The sequence below is a fragment of the Danio rerio genome, chromosome 18 (genome assembly GCF_052040795.2).
Source record: "Danio rerio strain M-AB ecotype USA chromosome 18, GRCz13ab, whole genome shotgun sequence".
Classification (NCBI taxonomy): domain Eukaryota; kingdom Metazoa; phylum Chordata; class Actinopteri; order Cypriniformes; family Danionidae; genus Danio; species Danio rerio.
The window spans coordinates 53564052-53587500 of NC_141038.1; the positions used below are offsets into that span (position 1 = coordinate 53564052).

The following is a 23449-nucleotide window of genomic DNA, read 5'->3' on the forward strand; positions in this document are numbered from 1 at the left end:
GTAATTATACAGATAATTAATGTGATTAAGGGTTATCACTGCAATTATACAGATTATTACTGTAAATGCATAATTTATTACTGTAATTATACAGATAATTAATGTGATTAAGGGTTATCACTGCAATTATACAGATTATTACTGTAAATGCATAATTTATTACTGTAATTATACAGATAATTAATGTGATTAAGGGTTATTACTGCTATTATACAGGTAATTACTGTAATTATACAGATAACTAATGTGATTAAGGGTTATTACTGCAATTATACAGATTATTACTGTAATTATACAGATTATTACTGTCATACAAATTATTACTGTAAATACATAATTTATTACTGTAATTACACAGATAACTAATGTGATTAAGGGTTATTACTGCAATTATACAGATTATTACTGTAATTATACAGATTATTACAGTCATACAAATTATTACTGTAAATACATAATTTATTACTGTAATTACACAGATAACTAATGTGATTAAGGGTTATTACTGCAATTATACAGATTATTACTGTAATTATGCAGTTTATTGCTTTAATTTAACAGATAACTAATGTGATTATAAGGATAATTACTTTAATTATGCAGGTTATTGTTGTAATTATACAGATTAATTAATGTGATTTATAAGGATTATTACTGCTATTATACAGGTAATTACTGTAATTATACAGATAACTAATTTGATTATAAGGGTTATTACTGCAATTCTGCAGGTTTATTAATGTAATTATGCAGATTAATTAATGTGATTATTAGGGCTCTTACTGCAATCATGCAATTATGAAATATGAGTTTATAGTCCTTGAAATTAGTCCATAACCATCTTCAGACCGTGTGTTTAATTAGGAACCTGGGTGTGCGAGGTGCATGCTGGGAGTTGTAGTTTGTTAAAGTAACGTGTGTAGTTTTCCAGCTAGATCACTGGTGATCGTCACAGTCTGCATAGCAACATTGTTAGAGTAGTAAATAAAAACATGCATGCATGTTATGCAGTCTACAAATAATAATCTATTATTTTACATTATTAACCCCACGTGATCTTCATATGATAACTATCTTCACCAAATCAATTTGACTAAATATTTGTTTTCTATTTTTACAGGAATAATCTATAAATATTAATGTACAATTATGTGTTACTCTCTAAAAATACTTAAAATTTCCTTTAAACAGCAGAAAAAAACATGATACCAAATTACAAGCAATAACTGTAAATGTAATGTGAGAATATCTGTAAAACAATTCACTGTATAATGAAAAGACTGAAAAACTGTAAAAATATACACACTGTAAAATAACCTTTATCAGTGGAACACGTGCAAACAGAAATGACACGTCTCACTAAAGTTTTGCCAGGAGTTATTATCTGATGTGCATTAAACGCTGTTGTCCAACGTGTCTGTACGATATTGATGATGTTGGGTAATGAGTTGGGTTCGCTCCCGCTGCGAAGCGTACACCCTGTGCTCATAAATAAGACAGATACAGGCATGCCTCGCTGTTTCTGCAAGTGCATCCTAGACTCTCACTTTCTGACCCTCAGCAAAACAACAGCACAATAGCTGAAGCACAACTGTGTTAAAAGAGGTCACCGCTACCTTCTGCTCCAGGGCTAAACTCAGATATCTTTTCATAGCATTGCTGGAGAATTGCATTTTGAGCTGGATCTGCTGGGAGAATCTTACTTAGAGTTTTTGCCCTGTTTCTAGTGCAAAAATCTAAATATTCTTTAAGCAAGAAGTTTTTTCTTAAAACAAGCAAAATAATCTGCCTATGGGGGAAGCAGATTAATCTTATGTCAAAAGGAAAAACAAGATCATTTCGGTTCCCCCATTGGCAGATTATTTAGCTTGTTTTAAGAAAAAACTCGCCTTATTATAGCTCATTATCTCTGAAAACAAGACAGTAATTTTTGCTTGTCTAGAAAATGCTTCTTTATTTCAGAATATTTAGATATTTGAACTAGAAACAAGACTAAAACTCTAGAAAAGATAAGCACTATAGGGTGAAACAGGAGACTGAGTGTAAGTGTTTTGTTCTTCTTTGAGAATGTTACCTTCAGTATGTAGTTTCCTGGCTGAACATCAGTGATGTCAATCCATTGGCAGTCGATATCTGCATTGTATGTGTCGAAGCAACCCGGACTGAGACCCTGGAGAATTACAACAAGTGAAAACGTTCAGTATAATACAAATACAATGGCTAATAATTCTTGGATTAAAAAAACTCAAACATAAACACATAGCAAACCACAGTTGCATAGTTAAGCATGAAAATCAAAGGTCTTCAGAGTTTCTATTGCACCGCAAGAACGCAAAATGACTCCATATGAGATCCCACTTTGGTGTGAGTTTCCCCTTCAAAAATATATCTAAATTGGTGCATTCATTCATTCATTCATTCATTCATTTTCCTTCGGCTTAGTCCCTTATTTATCTTAGTCTGTGCTATGACAAAAGTTGCAGAACCCTGCTATAAATAACACAATTGCGAGTAGCAGCAGATGATATTGACCTGTGTGTGTGCAGTGCAGGCGTATCTCTTCAGATGGCCGAAGTCGCAGGTCGTGTCCTCCAGACAGAAGCTGGCTTTGTGTCCCTCCGCCACTTTTCGGCCACTGCTGACCTCCAGCAGATCATAGTGACTGAACTCGTCCATACTGTGGTAATGCCTGATGGAGACAAGAGACATGCAGTTGAGGTCAGAATTATTCGCCCTCTTGTCATTATTATTATTATTATTATTATTGTTTTCTTGCTAATATTTCCCTAATGATGTTTACCAGATCAAGGATTTTTCCACAGTATTTTCTATAATATTTGTTCTTCTGGAGAAAGTCTTATTTGTTTTATTTGGGCTAGAATAAAAGCAGTTTTTAATTGTGTTAAAGTCATGTTAAGCTCAATATTATTCAGCAATATTAGTGTTGGATTGTCTCCAGAACAAACCACTGTTATACAATGACTTGCCTAAATTTTCAAATAAAATTTTTTGTATTTTCACTTTAATTTTAAACATAAAGTAATTAGCGTTTTATCATTTATGCAAATTAAAATAGTTATTTTTTTAAATTTATCAATTGCTCATTTGTTAAATGTTTTGTTTTTAAATGTTTAAAAAAATTATTAGTTAAAATATGAATAATGTTCTGCTTTTGATAAGTAGATAACGTTCATTATCTTCAATTTATTTAAATGCTATTTTATTAGTGCATTTAAAATGCCTCTGGGGTGGTGCGGTGGCTCAGTGGTGTCGCACTGTGGCCTCACGGCATGAAGGTCACTGGTTCAAGTCCCGGCTGGGTCAGTTGGCGCTTCCGTGTGGAGTTTGCATCTGATTTGGATTCAGATTCGTTCAGAATTTTGGCTGTGCGTGTGTGTGTGTGTGTGTGTGTGTGTGTGTGTGTGTGTGTGTGTTTGTGCGTGTGCGTGTGTGTGTGTGTGTGTGATTCAGAGTTTTGGCTTATGGCTGCTGGAATGTCTGTCATCCCGTCATCAAATAGGTTTTAATATGTTTGGCGCACACACACACACACACACACACACACACACACACACACACACACACACACACACAGAGGCTGATGGTGAATGCAGTATCCCTGTGGAAAATATGAGCTGTGTCCATGTCAGAGGAAAGTACCTGTGCTTTAGCTGTTTCGCAGCTCTTCAGGTATGAGCAGCTCTTTCCAAAACACACACACACAATACTGAACAAAAGCGGTGTGGAGATTCAGATCTGCTCATTCAGAAGATCATCATCATCATAATAATGTCTTTACTAACACACAACACACTGCACTCAGATGCTGGAGAGTCAGTGTGTGCTCATTTACTTGTGTGTTTTTTGATGGACTTGTAAGGGAGGATAGGAATGATAATAGTAATGAATAAAATAGTGCCTGAAGCTCCAAAAAAACTCAATATTGCAATTTCACTTGGTGATACCAGACTGTTCATTCATTCATTTATTCATTCTTTCTTTCTTTCTTTCATTCATTCTCTTTTATTTGTTCGTTCATTAATTTATTTTCTCCTTAATTCATTGATTCATTCATTGATTCATTTATTTATTTATCTATTTATTCTTTCATTCATTCATTCATTCATTCATTCATTCATTCATTCATTCATTCATTCATTCGTTCTCTTTCTTTCATTCGTTCATTCTCTTTTATTTGTTTGTTCATTCATTTATTTTCTCATTCATTCATTCATTCATTCATTCATTCATTCATTCATTCATTCATTCATTCATTCCTTCATTCATTCATTCAGTCTCTTACTTTCATTTGTTTATTCATTCATTCATTCTCTTTCTTTCATTTGTTCATTCTCTTTTATTCATTCATTAATTTATTTTTTCTTTCATTCATTCATTCATTCATTCATTCATTCATTCATTCATTCATTCATTCATTCATTCATCCATTCTCTTTAATTCGTTCGATCATTCATTAATTCTCTTTCTTTCATTCGTTCATTCTCTTTTATTTGTTTGTTCATTCATTTATTTTCTCATTCATTCATTCATTCATTCATTCATTCATTCATTCATTCATTCATTCATTCATTCATTCATTCATTCAGTCTCTTACTTTCATTTGTTCATTCTCTTTTATTCATTCATTAATTTATTTTCTCTTTCATTCATTCATTCATTCATTCATCCATTCTCTTTAATTCGTTCGTTCATTCATTTATTCTCTTTCTTTCATTCGTTCATTCTCTTTTATTCGTTCGTTCGTTCATTTATTTTCTCCTTCATTTATTCATTCATTCATTTTCCTTCGACTTAGTCTCTTTATTTATCAGGGGCCGCCAACTTATCGGGCATATGTTTTACACAGCAGATGCCCTTCCAGCTGCAACCCAGTACTGGGAAACACCCATACACTCTCATTCACACACACACACACACACTCATACTCTATGGACAGTTTAGTTGATCAGTTCCCCTATAGCGCATGTGTTTGGACTGTGGGGGAAACCGGAGCACCCGGAGGAAACCCACACCAACACGGGGAGAAAAAATCTTGTTTTCGAAATAAGTTTATTCCTCTTACCCCATTGACTGAAGGGAAAGCTCACTTCATTTTTACATTAATTCTGAAAACAAGACCATATTTTTGCGTGGCTAATAAATGCTTCTTGATTTAAGAATCTGGATATATTTGGACCGGAAACAAGACTAAAACTGTAAGTAAGACGAGCAATGTTTGCAGCGCAGTACAGATCGTGTATGTTTATCTCTGAGAGCTTCCAGCAGAAGAAGAGCTGTTTGGCCATGAAGGAGCTGATCTGTATTTGCTCACACACACATGCATCTCCGCTTTGACATGTTTGATATGGAGTGGAGATTAAACGTGTCCTTGGCGGAGATGAAAATCACACAGATCACACACACAGAGCTCTCAGAGGAGAAAGCTTTATTTATTTACATGCATGCAAGCAGAACTCAAGCTGACAAACTCCCTGCTTTATTCTCGCCATCGATTCCTGATTAAACCTGAAGTGTTAAAAGCGCAGCACACTCAGATAATTACTCGTGCTGCTACTTATTCAACATGAGTTTTAAATAGGGTGGCACGGTGGCTTAGTGGTTAGGAATGTCGCCTCACAGCAAGAAGGTCGCTGGTTCGAGTCTCGGCTGGGTCAGTTGGCGTTTCTGTGTGGAGTTTGCATGTTCTCCCCGTGTTGGCATGGGTTTCCTCCGGGGGCTCCGGTTTCCCCCACAGTCCAAACACATGTGCTATAGGGGGATTGATGAACTAAACTGGTCATAGTGTATGAGTGTGCATGGGTGTTTCCCACTACAGGGTTGCAGCTGTAAGGGGCATATACTGCGTAAAACATACTGTATGCTGGAATAGTTGGTGGATTATTCCGCTGTGGCGAACACAGATAAATAAGGGACTAAGTCGAAGGAAAAGGAATGAATGAATGAATGAAAATGAACACAGTTTTTATGTTTTATGAGGACAACTTAATTATTTTATGTTCAATCTACTTAAATTTGTAAAAACTATTAAGCTAGTTTCATAGATTTGTGTGGGGACGGCATGAAGGAATTGTGTAGATCTGGACTCACTGATGGCAGCTGTGCCACTCCCAGGTGTGTCGCGGCCGGTTGGGCATGAAATCTGCCGTGCCCTGGTTCTTCACCCGCTGAGGGAAACGCAGCAGAACTCGAACACTGTAGTCTGTGGTTTCAGCATTATAGGCAGAGCTGAGGAGGGAGAAAACAGAGCAGGAGTCATGAAAACCTCAACACATCGTGCAACTCTGAGTGTGCCTCACGCAGGTGAGTGGGCTTGACAAACCACCTGTAGAAACACTAGTATCTCTATAAAAACACTCCCCTCTAACTCTATATCTGAGCACATTTCTTTGTGTAATTAGCACTCTTTCTGTGTATTGCCTCTTCTTGTTAATTGTAAGCCGCTTTGGACAAAACGGTCTGCTAAGTGTAAATGAAGCATGCTGGATATATAGTGGACAAAATAAGTATTAAATACGTCTTGAATTTCCCTGATGAATATTTTCTGAAGCAGAAATGTGGTGAAAATTTCATGTCAACATCACCTTTAAAAATATGTCTTCTTTGAAAAATGGTGATGCATTTACTGTATATTTGAGATGAGCTGATAACAGCCGGCTGGAGTTTATACGATGTGACGCCACCCAAGCTTCTGCATCTGTCGGCCTGCTCATTGGCTGATTGCAGTGTTATTGCAGGCACTGGTGTAAACTGTTGCTGTGTAAATACAGCCTGTCTGGCTTTGTTTGGTGAGAAACGGAAGAATAAAGGGTGTAGTGTTGAGATTTCTCACCTGGCCAAACATTTCTCCTCTGCAGCACAGCGTAAGGAGTACATATGGGCTCTCTGGACGTATGTGGAGGCCTGGACGTAATTCGGGTCAGGAACCAGGTCAGGCAAACCTAAAAACAGGAGACACCATCAGAGTCTGTGTGATTTATGAGGCGTTGTCTTCATGGGGACCAAAAAATGCCCCCAAAAGGTCAAATTACTTGTATTGCTATACTTGTGGTTATTTGAAATAAACATTTGGATTAAAATGTACTTCCACACACACACACACACATATATACAGAGAGAGAGAGAGAGAGAAATAAATCACACAGAAGGAGAAAATTATCTCTAACTCTTCTCAAGCTGGCTTTCCAATGGTCTTTAGAAACCCTACAAACAAACCGGTCTGAAAAATGTCTAAAATCGCAAATCTGATCAGTCTGACCATCTGAAATGTGCCCCAAACCACTCTGGAACTACCCAAAAACCAATCTGATCATGTAAATTTTCCAAAACCACTCAAACAACTGGTTTAAAGACTTCCAAAACTCCACTATGATGGCAAAAATGTCCAGTTTGACCATTTGAAAGGTGTCCAACACTACTCTAAATCCATTAACTGAACTGACCATCTGAAAAATGAAAAAAAAATAAAATAAAATAAATAATAATAATAATATGAAAAATAATCTCTCTTAAAATGAACAAACAGATCAGCCTGGCCAGCTGAAAAATCTCCAAAACAAGTCTTAAACCACCAAACCAACCATTCAGACCACTGAAGAGTGTCCAAAACCAGTCTAACAATAAAAACTCATCAACACTGACACAAGAAAAGTGCTCAAAACCACTCTAAAACCAACAGAACAACCGGTCTGGCCACATGAAAAGTTTCCAGAACTGCTGAACAACTGGGTGGAACTCCTAAATAATCAAATTAAAGTACGGTGGGGAAAAAAGCTTCACGTATGATTTAAATAGGGTTTAAGTGTATCTAACTCTTCTCAAGGTGGCTTTGTGATGGTCTGTAGAAACAGCACAGTCTGAAAAAAATGTCCAGAACCACAAAACTGACAAGTCTGACCACCTGGAAAGTGCCAAAAGCCACTTTAAAACAACCAAACCAACCAATCTGACCATGTGAAAAGTTTCCAGAACCACTAAATACATTTTCTGCACACCTGGCAAGGTCCCAAAAACAGTTAAAAACATGCGACTGATCAAGTCTGACCACCTGAAAGTGCCACAAACCACTCTGAAACTACCAAACCAACCAATCTGGCCTTGTAAAAAGTTTCCAAAACCAATCAAGCAATTGGTTTGACCCCCTAAAAAGAGTCCCACACTCCACTATGATGGCCAAAATGTTTAGCTTGAACATCTGAAAGGTGTCCAAACTTAAAACTAACAAACAGATCACCAAAAAATCACCAAAACAAGTCACAAACCACCAAACTAAAAAGTGTCCAAAACTCATCAAGATTGACAACAGAAAAGTGCTCAAAACCACCAGCCCAACCAATTTGGCCACATGAAAAGTTTCCAAAACTGCTGAAAAGCTGGCCTGAGCACCCAAAAAGCCAAATTAAAGTGGAGAAAAAAGCTTCATATATGGTCTAAGTAGGGTTTAGACTGGTCTCTATTGTTTTTTAAACTGGGTTTCTGATGGTCTCTAGAAACCCTACAAACAAACCAGTCAGAAAATTGTCAAAAAACACAAAAACGACAAGCGTGACGATCTGAAAAGTGTCCAAAATCACTTTTAAACCACCAAACCAACCATTCTGACCAAATGAAGTTTCCAGAACTGAGCTGACCATCTGAAAAATTATCAAGTCTTAAAATGAACAAATAGATCAGCATGGTCAGCTGAAAATCTCCAAAACAAGTCTTGACCAAACCAACCAACAGACCACTGAGAAGAGTCCAAAACCATTCTAACAATAAAACTCAAGACTGACACCAGGAAAATGTTCAAAATCACCAAACCAACCAATCTGCCCACATCGAAGTTTTAAAAACTACAGAAAAAAGCTTCATATATGGTCTAAATAGGGTTTAGGCTGGTCTCTAACCCTCCTCAAGCTAGCTTTCTGATGGTTTCTAGAAACCCTACAAACAAACCAGTCAGTAACATGTCAAAAACCACAAAACTGACAAGTCTGACCACCTGAAAAGTGCCCAAAGCCACTTTTAAACCACCAAACTAACCAATCTGACCTGAACTGACCACCTGAAAAATAATAAATGCTCAGCCTGGTCTTAAACCATCAAATCAATCCATTGGACCACCAGAAGAAAGTAAAAATAATCACAGTAAAACCACCAAGAATATGAGCATGACCACCGGAGTGCTGTTAAAATCTCTTTTAAAAACAATTGAACTTTCCTGACCACCTAAAAAGTGCCCCAAACTCTTCTACAATCATTTAAAACTCCATCAGCTCTGCAGGACAGCAGAATACGCTCGTATTATTGTACATTTCTTTCGTCAGCTGGGTAATGACAATGTCAGGTCTCGCAACACGCTGTCCCGAGGACAAATGTGCAGCTTTAATGTTCTGAGCTGTTCTGATGTTACATACCTTTAAATGTAAAAGGAAGTGAAATATTTGAAAAATGTCTGTATCCACATAAGAATACCTTTGAAAAACACACAAGAGATGAAGAGGGGTTTTCATGAGGTAATGCTGGAGCCTCGCAGTATAATGCATCAAACACTGTTTCTCATCTGGTTTCAAGGTCACGCAAGAAAAGAAGAGAAAAAGAACAAAGTGTTGCATGGAAAGAGAGAGAGAGAGAGAGAGAGAGAGAGTACAGAATGAGGGAGAGGTGACAGCGAAACGAAAATGAGATCACTGCTCTGCTGGATCCAAATTGGGCCTGTGACCAAGTCTGCTAAAAAAGAGAAAAAAGAAAGATGAATAAAAAAGAAAAACAGAGCAAGCTGTGACAGCTAATGTTCATAAACTCCCAGCCAAGCTGTACAGGAACTGCTTATCACCTTTATTTACACTTAAAACGCTAGCTGGCCGCGTTCACTTCATGTCTGAAAAATCTTATGAATATAATAAGTGTGCAATGGAAGTCCTTAGGTGGACATTAACATTTCTTCAAAGGCAATGCCACAACATATCTGCTTTCCTGCTTTGCATGTAATGGATTTCAGAGAAAAGAGCCCTGTTGAGAAGAGCAGCACTGATAGACTCAAACATAACTTACTGGAGTCCTGCCAGGCGTCTTAACTCTTTCGCCCCAAAGCAATAAATAAAAGAAGCTAGCCACCACCAGAATTTTTGATGGCTTTCACCAAAATTTGACTGCCTTCAGAATATTTTCTGCTGCATGTGCATATTTCTGTGCGCATCATGTGAGAAGTAAAGTGCATTTACATCCAGGCTGTTGTTATCGCAGAATACAGCACGACACATTTATTAGGGTTGATTCTGTTCAAACAACCGGCTGGATGTACTTTATCCTGCTTATTACACAGCGACTTGCCACAATAGCCCCTTTCACACAGTGATACCAGTAAATATCTGGAAAATTTCCGGAACGACTTTACCGGTATATTCAAAAAAGCGCTGTTCACACAGGCGAGGACGTTACGGAAATTTTCCGGAAAAGAGCGTTCACACATCCATTCCCAAATACCGGTAAATTCTGACATCATTCACCACAAATGAGCTTTAAACGGCTGCGCTTGTGTTTGTAAACATTTGACTAAATTACAAACTCTGTGGATGATCAATATTGTGAACAACTTTCGCAGGATCACTTTCGCATGTCGAGATGTTCATAATATGTGCGTGTGCAGGCGCTCATAGGCTGTATTACAGGCACACGCAAAGCTTGAAGGTAAACAAACAACGGCTTATCATAAGCATCTCATCGATGATTATTTACACAGTTGGCATTAAGAAGAACATATAAACGTTATCTGACTAACTTCTAGCAGCTAAATGTGTCTGGAAAAATATTTAAAGGCTTTAATTCTCATAAACCGCGCGGACGTAAATGCGTCTGACTGTTGTGATTGGCTAAAGCAGACGTCTCACGTCAGCACGTTCCAGACGTGCACGCGCTTATTACGGCAATCTTCCTTCTGCGTTCACACAGCGCAGCATTCCGGCAAATTGCCGGTAATGTTACAACTTCTCTTTCCGGAAAATAGCCAGAACGAATTTACCGGTATTTTCAAAAAGGACCTGTTCACACATACACACCTTTCGGAAAGGTCTGTATGTGTGAAAGGGGCTAAAGTGCGGTTTATTTATAAACTAATTTCGAGAGGATCACATGTTTATGATTAAACACAGCTGGTTCTGCATCAGCTCTGTATATTGCGCCAATCAGTTGAATACTGACTATAAATAACCAGAGTTTTCCACTTCAGTCATCTTCGTCCCCCTTCCACCCCTACTCCTCTCCTTCTTCTCATAGGGCGGCATGGCGACCCAGTGGTTAGCACTGTTGCCTCACAGCAAGAACACCACTGGTGATCCTTCACCAGGCCAGTCTGTGCTTCTGTGTGGAGTTTGCATGTTCTCTCCATGCTCACTTGGGTTTTCCCTGGGTTCCCTGGCTTCCTCCCATCATCCAAAAGACATACACTATAAGTTAATTAACTACTCCAAAGTATCTTAACCAGCTATATTTCAGCTAAGCAGGGGAGTTCTTGAGACCTACCTGAGCTCAAACTCCCCTCTCGCCCTTCAAACAGGAGGAAGCCCTGATCTTGAGGATATTTACGCCATGGTATTCTGTTGTTTCCAGCCAGGGGGTTTACTCAAAGCGAGCATGTGTAGTGCAGATCTGCTCTCACTTCCGCTGCAGGCATGTTTGGAGCTGGGAGATGCTGTACTTTCCCTCTATAAAACATGATGGCCTTGGTCGCTCTGCTCATTTCTGAGCCGTTAGTGCCGGCTGTGTACTCTAGTGAATGCTTTGCCATCCCCATCTCTGTTTACATGACTGACTTCCAGACCTTAAGGCCTCAGGAAACTTTCTTGGTCAGTTCTTGTAAACACTGTAAAGAGAGTGTGAAAGATACACACTTCTGCACAAAGCTCTGTCCTCTGGATATCAGCATACACCAGTGTGGAAGTAGATTTGCACATAACCTCATCAGAGATGCTTCACCCAGAACTATGAATTCTGCCAATTCAGAAGATATTTTGAAACTAATAACTATTGACTTCTATAGTGTTTGTTGTTCCTACTCTGTTTTAGTGTGTGTATTCCTTTAAAGTGCTGTAGGTTTGACCTAGTGGATGAACTGGGTATTGCAGTCCAAATTCAAAATATTGGAGAGTGTTTTTTACTCCTCCAGATTTTTGGTTGCCAGATTGATCACTCAAACATCATGACAATGTTTATGTTTATATTATTATTATGTTTATTATTATTATTATTATTATTATGTTTATTATTATGTCTATTATTATGCTTATTATTATTATTATTATGTTTATTATTATGTTTATTATTATTATTATTATTATTATGTTTATTATGTTTATTATTATTATTATAATGTTTATTATTATTATTATTATTATTATTATGTTTATTATTATTATTATGTTTATTATTATGTTTATTATTATTATGTTTATTATTATTTTGTTTATTATTATTATTATGTTTATTATTATTATTATTATTATTATTATTATTATTATTATGTTTATCATTAATATTATGTTTATTATTATTATTATTATGTTTATTATTATTATGTTTATTATTATTATTATTATTATTATTATTATTATGTTTATCATTAATATTATGTTTATTATTATTATTATTATTATTATGTTTATTATTATGTTTATTATTATTATTATTATGTTTATTATTATTATTATTATTATTATGTTTATTATTATGTTTATTATTATTATTATTATTAATATTATTATTATATTTATTATATTTATTATTATTATTATTATTATTATTATTATTATTATTATTATTATTATATTATATTATTTGCTGCGTCTCATTTCAGAGGTTGCTACTGTCCTCTGATGGTGCATTTTCAGCTGCATCCACATACATTGAAAGCCTTTATGACTGAAATTAAATACACTGTTTGTCACAAAGGCAATCGAGGGTACTTTAAATAGGGATAGTTCAGCTAGAACTGAAATATTCTGTCAAACTCCAAAGCTAAAAATTTTGGAAACTAATAACCATTGACCTCCATAGTGTTTGTTTTTCTACTGTTTTAGTATTTATATCCCATTAAAGTGCTGTAGGACTGATCATCCTAGGGGTTGAACTGGGTATTGCAGACGAAATTCAAAAAATTTGGACAGCGTTTTTTTTTTTTTTTTTTTTTTTTTACTCCAGATTTGTGGTTGCCAGATTGACGACACAAACATCAGCGAGCATCGTGACAATATTTACATTTGCAATATTATTATTACATTATTTTCTGCATCTGATTTCAGAGGCTGCTACTGTCCTCCTTAGGGTTCATTTTCAGCTGCATCCGCATACATGAGAGCTTTCATGACTGAAATTAAATGCACTGTTTGTCACCAAGGCAATCAGGGGTATTGTAATAGGGAAAGTTCACCCAGAAAAATTCTGCACAGAAGATATTTTGAAAAATGTTGGAAACTAATAACCATTGACTTCTATAGTGTTTGTTGGTTCTACTATGCTTTAGTGTTTGTATCCCTTTAAAGTAGGGATGGGAAGATTAACCGATATGTATCGATACGCGGTCATGCGCGTGCACGATGCGAGTGCATCGGTTGAGCAGCAGAGGATGAATGAAATTTTGGAAGCAAATCGAGATACATCGGTTTTTGCGAGATGCATCGATTTTTCCGAGATACAGCTTATATTTTTAATATAGAATGTATTTTTTATTTATTAACAAGTGTTGTCAACCTGTTTTTGGCGCATAATTTAATCGACCTACATAAAGTAAGCCTTAACAACGGATTTGCGGATGTGCACACACTACAACTCAGTGTATCAGGTGTGCGGATGAAGCTAGTGGAGCGCCCTCAGAAAGCGCGAGAAGCAAAAAAAACATTTTATTCCCCACTGAGTTTTAAATCTAAAGTATGGCAACATTATGGATTTAAGGATGGACGACATGACAGGACAGATGCAATTTGCAAAATGTGCCGCGCATCTGTAAAGTACGCGGGCAGTACGACTAATCTGAAATCTCACTTGAAGCAGCGCCACGGTGTTGTTGTGAAAGCATCTTCCAGTGTTTCTGCATCCCCGGCTTTCGCACTGCTTCAACCAGCTCCAAAAGTGGTGAGAAAAGCATTGCAAGTTTTTTTTCCATGCGCAACAGTTCTGCTCGCTCTACGCCAATAACGAATGCTATTGCATTGTTCATCTGCAAAGATATTCAGCCTAGTGTCACGGAGAACGAAGGTTTTAAACACCTCCTCCTGTTAATTTTTATTTAATTATAATAATAATAATATTAATAATAATAATGATAAAAATAATTGGGTGTCACGGTGGCACAGTGGGTAGTTTGACCACTTCACAGCAAGAAGATTGCTGGTTTGTTATATTTTTATTAGCCGGTTGTTTACAGTGACAGTGATGTTTCAAAGCAGCATAACCTAGTTCACAACCTTAAGTTTTGAATAATCAGTGTCAAAATATCTTTGTAAAACTTGTTTTCATAGTTGAAAAGTTAAATCTCAATTCTTGTTGTGCAATGCTAAATTTATTTATGTTTAAAGAGTGCAAAAATATATATATTTTAATATATATTGCACTTATACATTCTGTTTATCTTGAAAATACTTAAATAATATGTGCTATAGGTTCTAAAATGGCCCTCTACTGTAAACTGACACTCTGGCTCTGAGAGAAGAGCCAGTTTGTAAAAAAGTCTTGGTTTTGCTTGGTTAATAAATAATCAAACTCATTCAATGGCACAGCATCCTCTTTCACATCATCTCATAAACTTGATCTAATTAGTGGTGAAATATCGCATCGTATCGTGATATGGGTGTGAATCGTATCGTGTTGCATCGCAATATGTCACAAATGTATCGCTAATATATCGGATCGTATTCTTTGTATCGAGATGCGTATCGGATCGGCATTATAGCTTAGATGCCCAACCCTACTTTAAAGTGCTGTAGGTTTGACCTAGTGGATGAACTGGGTATTGCAGTCCAAATTCTAAATATTTGAAAAGGGTCTTTTACCCCTTCAGATTTTTGGTTGCCAGATTGAAGACACAAACAGGAGCGAGCATCATGACAATGTTTACATTATTACTATTATTATTATTATCATTATTATTATTATTATTATTATTATTATTATTATTTGCACCCTTGTTTGTCTTTTTGGCAGAATGGCGGCTGAGTGGTTAGCACGGTGTCTTTACAGCAAGAAGGTCACTGCTTCGAGTCCCGGCTGGGTCAGTTGGGATTTCTGTGTCGAGTTTGCATGTTCTCCCCGTGTTGGTGTGGGTTTCCTCCAGGTGCTCCAGTTTCCAAACACATGCGCTATAGGGGAATTGATTAACTAAATTGGCCATACTCTGTGTTTGAATGCGAGAGTGTATGAGTGTTTCCCAGTACTGGAAGGGCATCTGCTTTGTAAAACATATGTTGGAAAAGTTAGCGGTTCATTCCACTGTAGTGACCCCTGATAATAAGGAACTAACCCAAAGGAAAATGAATGAATAATATAATATACTGAAATAGAAGTGAGCAGAGTTACACAGACCAAAACAAAGACAGACATTCAGACACATATTTTCAAAGGAAAATCACTGACTTTAGCATTGTTTCTTAGATAAAAAGTAAACTCACTTAGCATATTATGGTATCATTATGCTTTAGAAGAGTCAGAAGCTTACATACAGCACCTTTAACTTCTTTATCACAACAAAAGTCCTCAAGAATATAGAAAAATGGAAACATTGAAGTAAAGTAACCGAGCTAATCATAGTAAGATACCGGCCAGATCTCTAAACTGGTTCTATACTCTAGGTCAAGTCATGTAAACACTTCCAATCTGAAGTTATTTCAGTCTGCGCGACGCACATGAACAGATAATATATGTTCCCCCAGGCTGGAGCTCTGATTTCAGCGTATTTGTTTGCGATTGCATCATCGAGTAGTGAGCAATGTAAATGTTTTCCACATGTGTACCTTCCAGGGAATTTAGTTTACACCCATTTCCCCTATGAGCACATTTTGTAAACTGAGGTGATTAGTCGAGCGTGAAGTGAGTCAAGAAAGAGACAAAGACCATTTCACATTACAAAATGAGCCTGCATGCACACTGGGCCAGCAGTGTCCCAGAGGCCTTACACACACACATGCACTTGTACAGCTATCTTTATGGGCACTTTCCATAGCTGTAAGGGTGTTTCTACTGTACAAACTATATATTCTCTCTGTCTACACCTAAATCCAATCCTTACATCAAACAATCTGTGTTTTTACAGTGTAATTCTCTTTGATATATAAGCCATTTTCATTCTCATGCACTCAAAAATGACTTGTTTAAGCTACTCATTTAAAATAAGTTGGGTTTTTTGGGGGGATAAACTTAATTTTTGTATGTTTAATCCAAATAAATTTGTAAACAATAACGTCAGTAAGTTTGTGTTGAGACAGGATTAATGAAATTGCGTGGGGACCAAAATATGCTTACACAAGATCAAAATGAACTGGTATTGCTATACATGTGGGGACATTCGGTCCCCACATATAAGGAATACAAAGCACACGCACTCCTCCTCGCACATGCATGCACACACTTTTATTTAGGGGCTAGCAAAATATTTTCTGTTTCCCAAGGCAATGCACCCCATGTGTGCTGGGTGCTTTCCATCTCCAAACTCCAAAAAGCGTATGTAGTAACACCCCATAATCCCAAAACAACCAGCCCCTTGAGCCCCTTACCCCACCCTCTAAAGCAAATACTGGGATCATTCATCCTTAGCCCTCACCAAAACCAGAACCAAACCTTCAAACAATGAGCGCTCTTTGTGCAGAGCGAGTCCATAGGCACTGCACACACTCATACATCCACCCACACACACGTCCCACAACACCTGGTTCCAATAACACAGACTCAAAGGCGATGAAGATGATCTTGGATGTTCTTTGATTATAAATTGAAACGCAATGGCGATCGGGGGATGGGGAGGAATGATGCTGCGGTGAAATCATCATCATTGACCTAAAAATTCAGCACAAAAGCAATGCCCATGACCAGCTGCGTAAGCAAACAACTCCCCCATCAGTTTTCATGTAGCCGGAGTCACGTTTGTCAAACTCCGAAGAACTCGTATCTGCCAGGAAACACAAAGAGATGGCAGAAGAACAGCATTTTTTAGATGTCTTTCTGTTTTCTCACTTCCTTTTCTTTAGAGAGCGAGAGCATGAATCTGGATGGAGCTCCTCACGTGCATGCATTCCCCCAAATCTCCAGCCATGCATGAGTTTAAGTGCCTATACACACTGTAGTTCCTCTGTGATTCACTTTATTTAGCATTGCGGTGTGGTAAATGAGCCGCGGCCTCGCAGTAGCATTAACTACAGTGTTGAGACTTGGGTTGTAAGGCATAACTGATGATCACTTTACTGGACTGCTGGTGTGTAACTTTCCATTTAAGGACCAATACAGTACATCGCAATGCAGATGTGGAGGAATCGGTATTGGTTTAGTGAGAGACTATAACTTGTTATAATGATTTTCTGACATCATTCATCATGGAGACTCACTCTCATTTGAATCAGTGAGTTGTTTTTTGAGATTCACTCTGAATGAATCATTTGAATCAGTGAGTTGTTTATTGAGATTCACGCTGAATGAATCATTTGGATCAGTGAGTTGTTTATTGAGATTCACTCTGAATGAATCATTTGAATCAGTGAGTTGTTTACTGGATACTCACTCTGAATAAATCATTTGAATCAGTGAGTTGTTTACTGGATACTCACTCTGAATAAATCATTTGAATCAGTGAGTTGTTTACTGGATACTCACTCTGAATAAATCATTTGAATCAGTGAGTTGTTTATTGAGATTCACTTTGAATGAATCATTTGAATCAGTGAGTTGTTGATTGAAATTCACTCTGAATTAATCATTTGAATCAGTGAGTTGTTGATTGAGATTCACTTTGAATGAATAATTTGAATCAGTGAGTTGTTTATTGAGATTCACTTTGAATGAATCATTTGCATCAGTGAGGTGTTTACAGGATACTCTGAATGAATAATTTGAATCAGTGAGTTGTTTATTGAGATTCACTTTGAATGAATCATTTGCATCAGTGATGTGTTTACAGGATACTCTGAATGAATAATTTGAATCAGTGAGTTGTTGATTGTGATTCACTCTGAATGAATCATTTGAATCAGTGAGTTGTTTATTGAGATTCACTTTGAATAAATCATTTGAATCAGTGAGTTGTTTATTGAAATTCACTCTGAATGAATCATTTGAATCAGTAAGTTATTTATTGAGATTCACTCTGAATGAATCATTTGAATCAGTGAGCAGTTTACTGGAGATTCACTCTGAATGAATCATTTGAATCAGTGAGTTGTTTATTGAGATTCACTTTGAATAAATCATTTGAATCAGTGAGTTGTTTATTGAAATTCACTCTGAATAAATCCTTTAAATCAGTGAGTTGTTTATTGAGATTCTCTCTGAATGAATCATTTGAATCAGTGAGCAGTTTACTGGAGACTCACTCTGAATGAATCGTTTGAATCAGTGAGCTTATCAGTAGCATACTATGGCGAGTGAGTAGCATATTATGAAGAAGCCAAGATGGGTGTACTGATTAAATACTAAGGCAAGAGAAGCTAAATGAATGTTTAAGTAGAACTCCGCGGTTTCCTCCCACCCTTCAAAAACATACAGCTTAAGTTAACTTGACTAATCCAAATCCGCACAAAAGACATGCTCCTAGTCAGTATTTATCTCTTAAGACCAATCACTATCTGTTCATGAGCTACTACAGCAGGGGAGTTCTCAGATCTACCTGAGCTCAAACTCCCCTCTTGCCTTGCAAACGGGAGGGAGCCCCGGGCTCGAGGATCTTATGAGCTCAGAGCTCTCTCCCGGGACAAACAAGCTCTATAATCAATCATCAGCAGTGTGAACTCTTGAACAATAGCAACGACACTTGTGACGTTATATTAGTCAAGACTTTAAGACACTTTTTCGGATTTATATCCAACGTGAGCAGTTTGGAGAAATATGTGGAGGCTGTGTAGGAATACCTTCATTCCAGAGGATGCAGTGCAATGCCAATGCATCCTGATATTAAATTGGACTGAATCACTGACATGCCAATCATAATCAAACCAAACCGTGACACCAGTGTAGCTTCACCCCCTAAGTAAACAGATTCTGCACGGCAGTTTTTGTCTTGTTTCTAGTCCAAAATTTGAAGTATAATGAATAAAGCTCTAGCTGCGTCTCAAATGGCACACTATGCACTCATGCACTATGCACTTACACACTTAACAGCATAGTATATGTATGTAGTGTCGTCCCAAATGGAGCACTAATGTTTTTTACTAAGCGGAAATTCAAAGCGTTTCCCTGATGACGTTCGGCGGTTGCCAAATCAGTGAAATAAATGACCGAACTATCAAATAATACCTGCCATGAGTATAACCGCATTCACCATCGGGAGGCGCTATAATCACTCTCATAGGAGAATTTTTTTTTTTTGGTAATTTACCTTTTTTTTATTGTTCAACAGCCAAGAACAAAGAACACACTTCACCCTACACATGCATATGATACGTTACATATTCAGCCACGTACACCAAGATAATACAACAAAGAATAACAATGTAACGCAAACATATATGGAAATTAAGGTTGTGGTACCTTTGAATGTACATACTCAATTATCCTAATTTTAAATGTTGCCAAAGATTATCCCAATTACTATGTACTTCTCCCTCATTGTTCCCAGCAAACACTCATATGATGCAATTTCAATCATCCCAGTAATCCACTCCTTCATTTCTGGCATTCTGGGACACTTCCAGTCACGGAGTATCATCCTGGCAGCTGTAACGCATCCAATCTTGAGAAGAATAAAGGATTTTTTAGCTATATTAGGTATCACTAATTTATCACCAAGAAGGCATAGCCGTGGCTCTGCAGGTAACTCACAGCCTAGCCAATCCTCCGTTATTCTTCAAATTTTACACCAGAATGGGTAAACTAGACCAGGGGTTCCCAAACTTTTTAGCTTGCGACCCCCAAAATAACAATGCTAGTGACTCGCAACCCCCAATATTCTCTGAGGTAGTTATATATACAGAAACCGTGCATGCAATAGCGCACACACACCAATAGACCCAGGTTTATTCTTAGTTTAATTTTTTTAAATGTAAATCAGAGCTGTAAATGTGCCAGAAAGTTTAACCTGATGTTATAAAATCAATCTGCTGCATCTGACGCTATTGGTATGTCTTTAAAATTATGTAATTACCCCTTGGGTCGCAATCCAATAGAACTAGTAACTAAAAGCTACTGTAGTAACTATATAGTATATATTAACTATGAACAACAATTTTTCTCTTCAGTAGTTTATTGGTAATTTTTATGGTTTAATATAAATAAATAGATTTTTGGAAATCACCAGGCGACCCCCCCTTTATTGTCCCGCGACCCCTTGGGTGGTCCCGACCCCCACTTTGAGAACCACTGAACTAGACAACATTCCCAGATCATGTGCAAATAAGTACCCTCTTCTTTATTGCATTTCCAACACTGATTATTTCCAGCTAGTCCCATCCTATAGAGTCTGGATGGTGTGTTATAGTTTAATTTTGGCTTATTATTTCTGAAAACAAGACAATAAGTTTTGCTTGTCTAGAAAATGCTTCTTGATTCAGGAATGTTTAGATATTTGAACAAGAAACAAGACAGTATCTACATGCAAACCCATTTTTTTCAGTGTATTTCAGAAGCATCCTACCTCTTTGTTGAGGGCGATAAACACTGCCTACATTGATGTTGGGGTTTTCTGCAGTGTTGGAGACCAGCGGGTTTCGTGGCGCTGGTTGTAGAAATGGAGGCTGCGGCTGAGGCCTTCCGTACGGCGGAAACTGTTCATATTGTGGACTTTGCACCGCAGGCTGAAAGGATGAGCCCGTATTGCTTGAAGCACCGTTAGGAACTGCAGGATTATCCTCATTGAACAGACTGTGTGTGTATCTGTGGTCCAGACCGTCAGAGAACGGTGGCTGTGCAGGTTGGGCGGGAACAGCCTGGTATTGTTGACCGAACGGTGGATAAAATCGATATCGATCATCATTTGCAGGATTTCCTCCACCGAAACTGCCTGTAGAATATCCTCCATAACTACCTCCACCAAAACCTCCACCCGTGCCTGCCGAATACCCTGCCCCAAGGAATGGAGGTTCATATGACCTGTCTGAAACTGGGTCATAAACAAGGTTATTTTAGTGACAATTGTTGAAAAAAAAAATCACAAATTAACCCTTGTGTGTTGTTTAAATTGACTCCGCTTTGGTTATATTAGTGCTGTTTTTGCCCCATTGACTTCCATTATAATCACATCTATTGATTGCAAAGGCAAACACCATATAATCATGCATTCTTGATTGTTGCTGGTTTTCACTATTGGAAAGTGTTAAAATGTAACATTTTTATTGTCGATCATCAGTTGTCAGCATTAGCCCTCTAGATATGCTGAAAAAAAGTTACGAATTGCCGTGAGATTGCGTTGAAAAAAACTCAATAGAAATGTGTTCACCAACATAAAAACAAAACCATTATTGAAACAAACAAAAACTGAACTGAGATGCACAACAAATGCACAAATAGTATCAAAATAACTAATTTAAAGGTGCAAAACTATATATGTGTAAATATACACAGTAAAAATGACTAAAATAATAAAAAGTCATGATTATGTTACTTTAGTTTACTTCAGAAAGTTAATCAGGTTTCAACTCTTTTTTATTTTTAAGTTAAACAAATTTTAACTTGTTCTAACTTGATGTTTTAAGTCAGCTTGAATGGTTTATATGCACAGACAGTTTTTTTTCAGCCAATGGAAGATTAATGTGACTATTCCCAATCTCATATGGTTCACTTTGCAGCATCGATGTTGTAATGCAATTAAAATACAATCAGTTAAATAAACTTAAGCATTCATTTAGTTGTTAGACCCTGTAAGTGCTAGCACCATCAGGATCAGCAGGCGAGCGCAGAAACTCCATTGAAAATACTGGGCTGAAATAAACTCATATTTTAAAGACACGATGGGGGAAAATGTAATTTAATGCCGTGCTTTTTGTCCGGTGTGGGACCCACTTTATACTGTATATCTTTCAGGCAGTGAAGATCACTTATTTTTGAAGAAATCAGACCTTAAACATGCCAATTTTATAACAGAAAAACAGATCACCGGAAGCGCTGGCTGAAATTAAAAGTTCATTTGCATAGACCCTATGGATGCAAGTTAAAATGACTTGTAAATTTAAATTGGTTCAACTTAAAAACTTAACTGAGCATATTTTTAATATAGTCAAGACTTAAAGACTTATTAATTATATACAGCTACTCTCTGATGATTTGAAGTGCTTCTTTTACCTTTACCTGTAAGTTGCTTGATATGAATATGTTTAGTTAAGCAACTCTGCTGACCTACAGAATTACTCAGACAACATATCTGTCAAGAAATCTATAGAAATGGCTCCACAAACAAAACCATTGCTAAACTGAAACGCACAGCAAATGTGAAAAGAGCATAGAAGAGTATAGCGTTGGATAAAAGTGTCTGCTAAATGAATAAATGTAAATGTAACCTTGGTCATACGGAGCACCGAACGGAGGCTGTTGCGGGATTGGATATTGAGGATATGATGATGATGCTGATGATGATGACGGTCTATAACGAGAGCCGGTTTGTGACTGAAATCGACTTGTTTCGCTTCTTCCCACCGCACCTTGCTGCTGCCGCCAGTTTTCCGGCACCTGTCCGAATCCAAACGGGTGTCTGGCTTGACCCCTCACCGTCTCCGAGCTCCCTCTTGAGGGTGCTTGTCTTCGCACATTTCCACCCTGTGACCTACGATTTGGAGCGTCAGCAAGAAGCACTCGATGGTTCCTATCCCGTTCCTGGTTCCGAGCCGGGACGTATTCGGCTCCGCTGTTGAGTAGACTATAAACACGTCCATTATTCTCCCACTGGATCATCTGCCTCCATGGGTTTGTGTCGTCGGGTTGAGATTGGGACTGTCCCGTTACACTTCCTAATACCCACAAGCTCATCAAAAGTACATGCAGCATATTGAGAAGACTAAAGAACGAAGTTAAAGCTCTGAATTGTTGATCCAGCAAGTTAACGATGGCAATGCATTGAAGACTAACAGTGTCAAATCAGACTAAGAGCAACAGGTAAGATATTCAGAAGACTAATAAAAGAAGGCGAAGCTCTGAACTGTTGATCCAGCAAGTTAAAAATGAGGACTCACAATGTCAAATCAGACTAAAGGCAACAGGCTAGATATTCAGAAGACTAATAAAATAGTTAAAGCTCTGAATTGTTGATCCAGTAAGTTAAAGATGGCAATGCATT

General features: G+C 37.4%; 1 protein-coding gene and 1 long non-coding RNA gene across 6 annotated transcripts in view; both read right to left on the bottom strand.

The window, feature by feature from the left end:
* Positions 1-23449, bottom strand: part of loxl1 (lysyl oxidase-like 1) — a 29315-nt gene that overhangs the window by 5427 nt on the left and 439 nt on the right. The window contains exons 1-6 of one of the 5 annotated variants that reach the window (XR_015514352.1): positions 22677-23449; positions 20819-21283; positions 6851-6959; positions 6109-6246; positions 2533-2689; positions 2075-2170 (exon numbers count right to left, since the gene is read on the bottom strand). The exon at positions 22677-23449 is cut by the window's right edge and continues 439 nt beyond it. Coding sequence is in view for 1 of the 5 variants with exons in the window: in NM_001043325.1 (NP_001036790.1) it covers positions 2075-2170; positions 2533-2689; positions 6109-6246; positions 6851-6959; positions 20819-21283; positions 22677-23160 (1449 nt within the window). In the remaining 4 variants the exon portion in view is untranslated. 5 annotated transcript variants of the gene reach the window in all.
* On the bottom strand, positions 15188-18575 carry LOC147839846 (uncharacterized). Its single transcript, XR_015515445.1, has 3 exons — positions 18157-18575; positions 17791-18113; positions 15188-17743 (listed from the first exon to the last, which is right to left on the bottom strand). It is a non-coding gene; the product is annotated as an uncharacterized LOC147839846 (long non-coding RNA).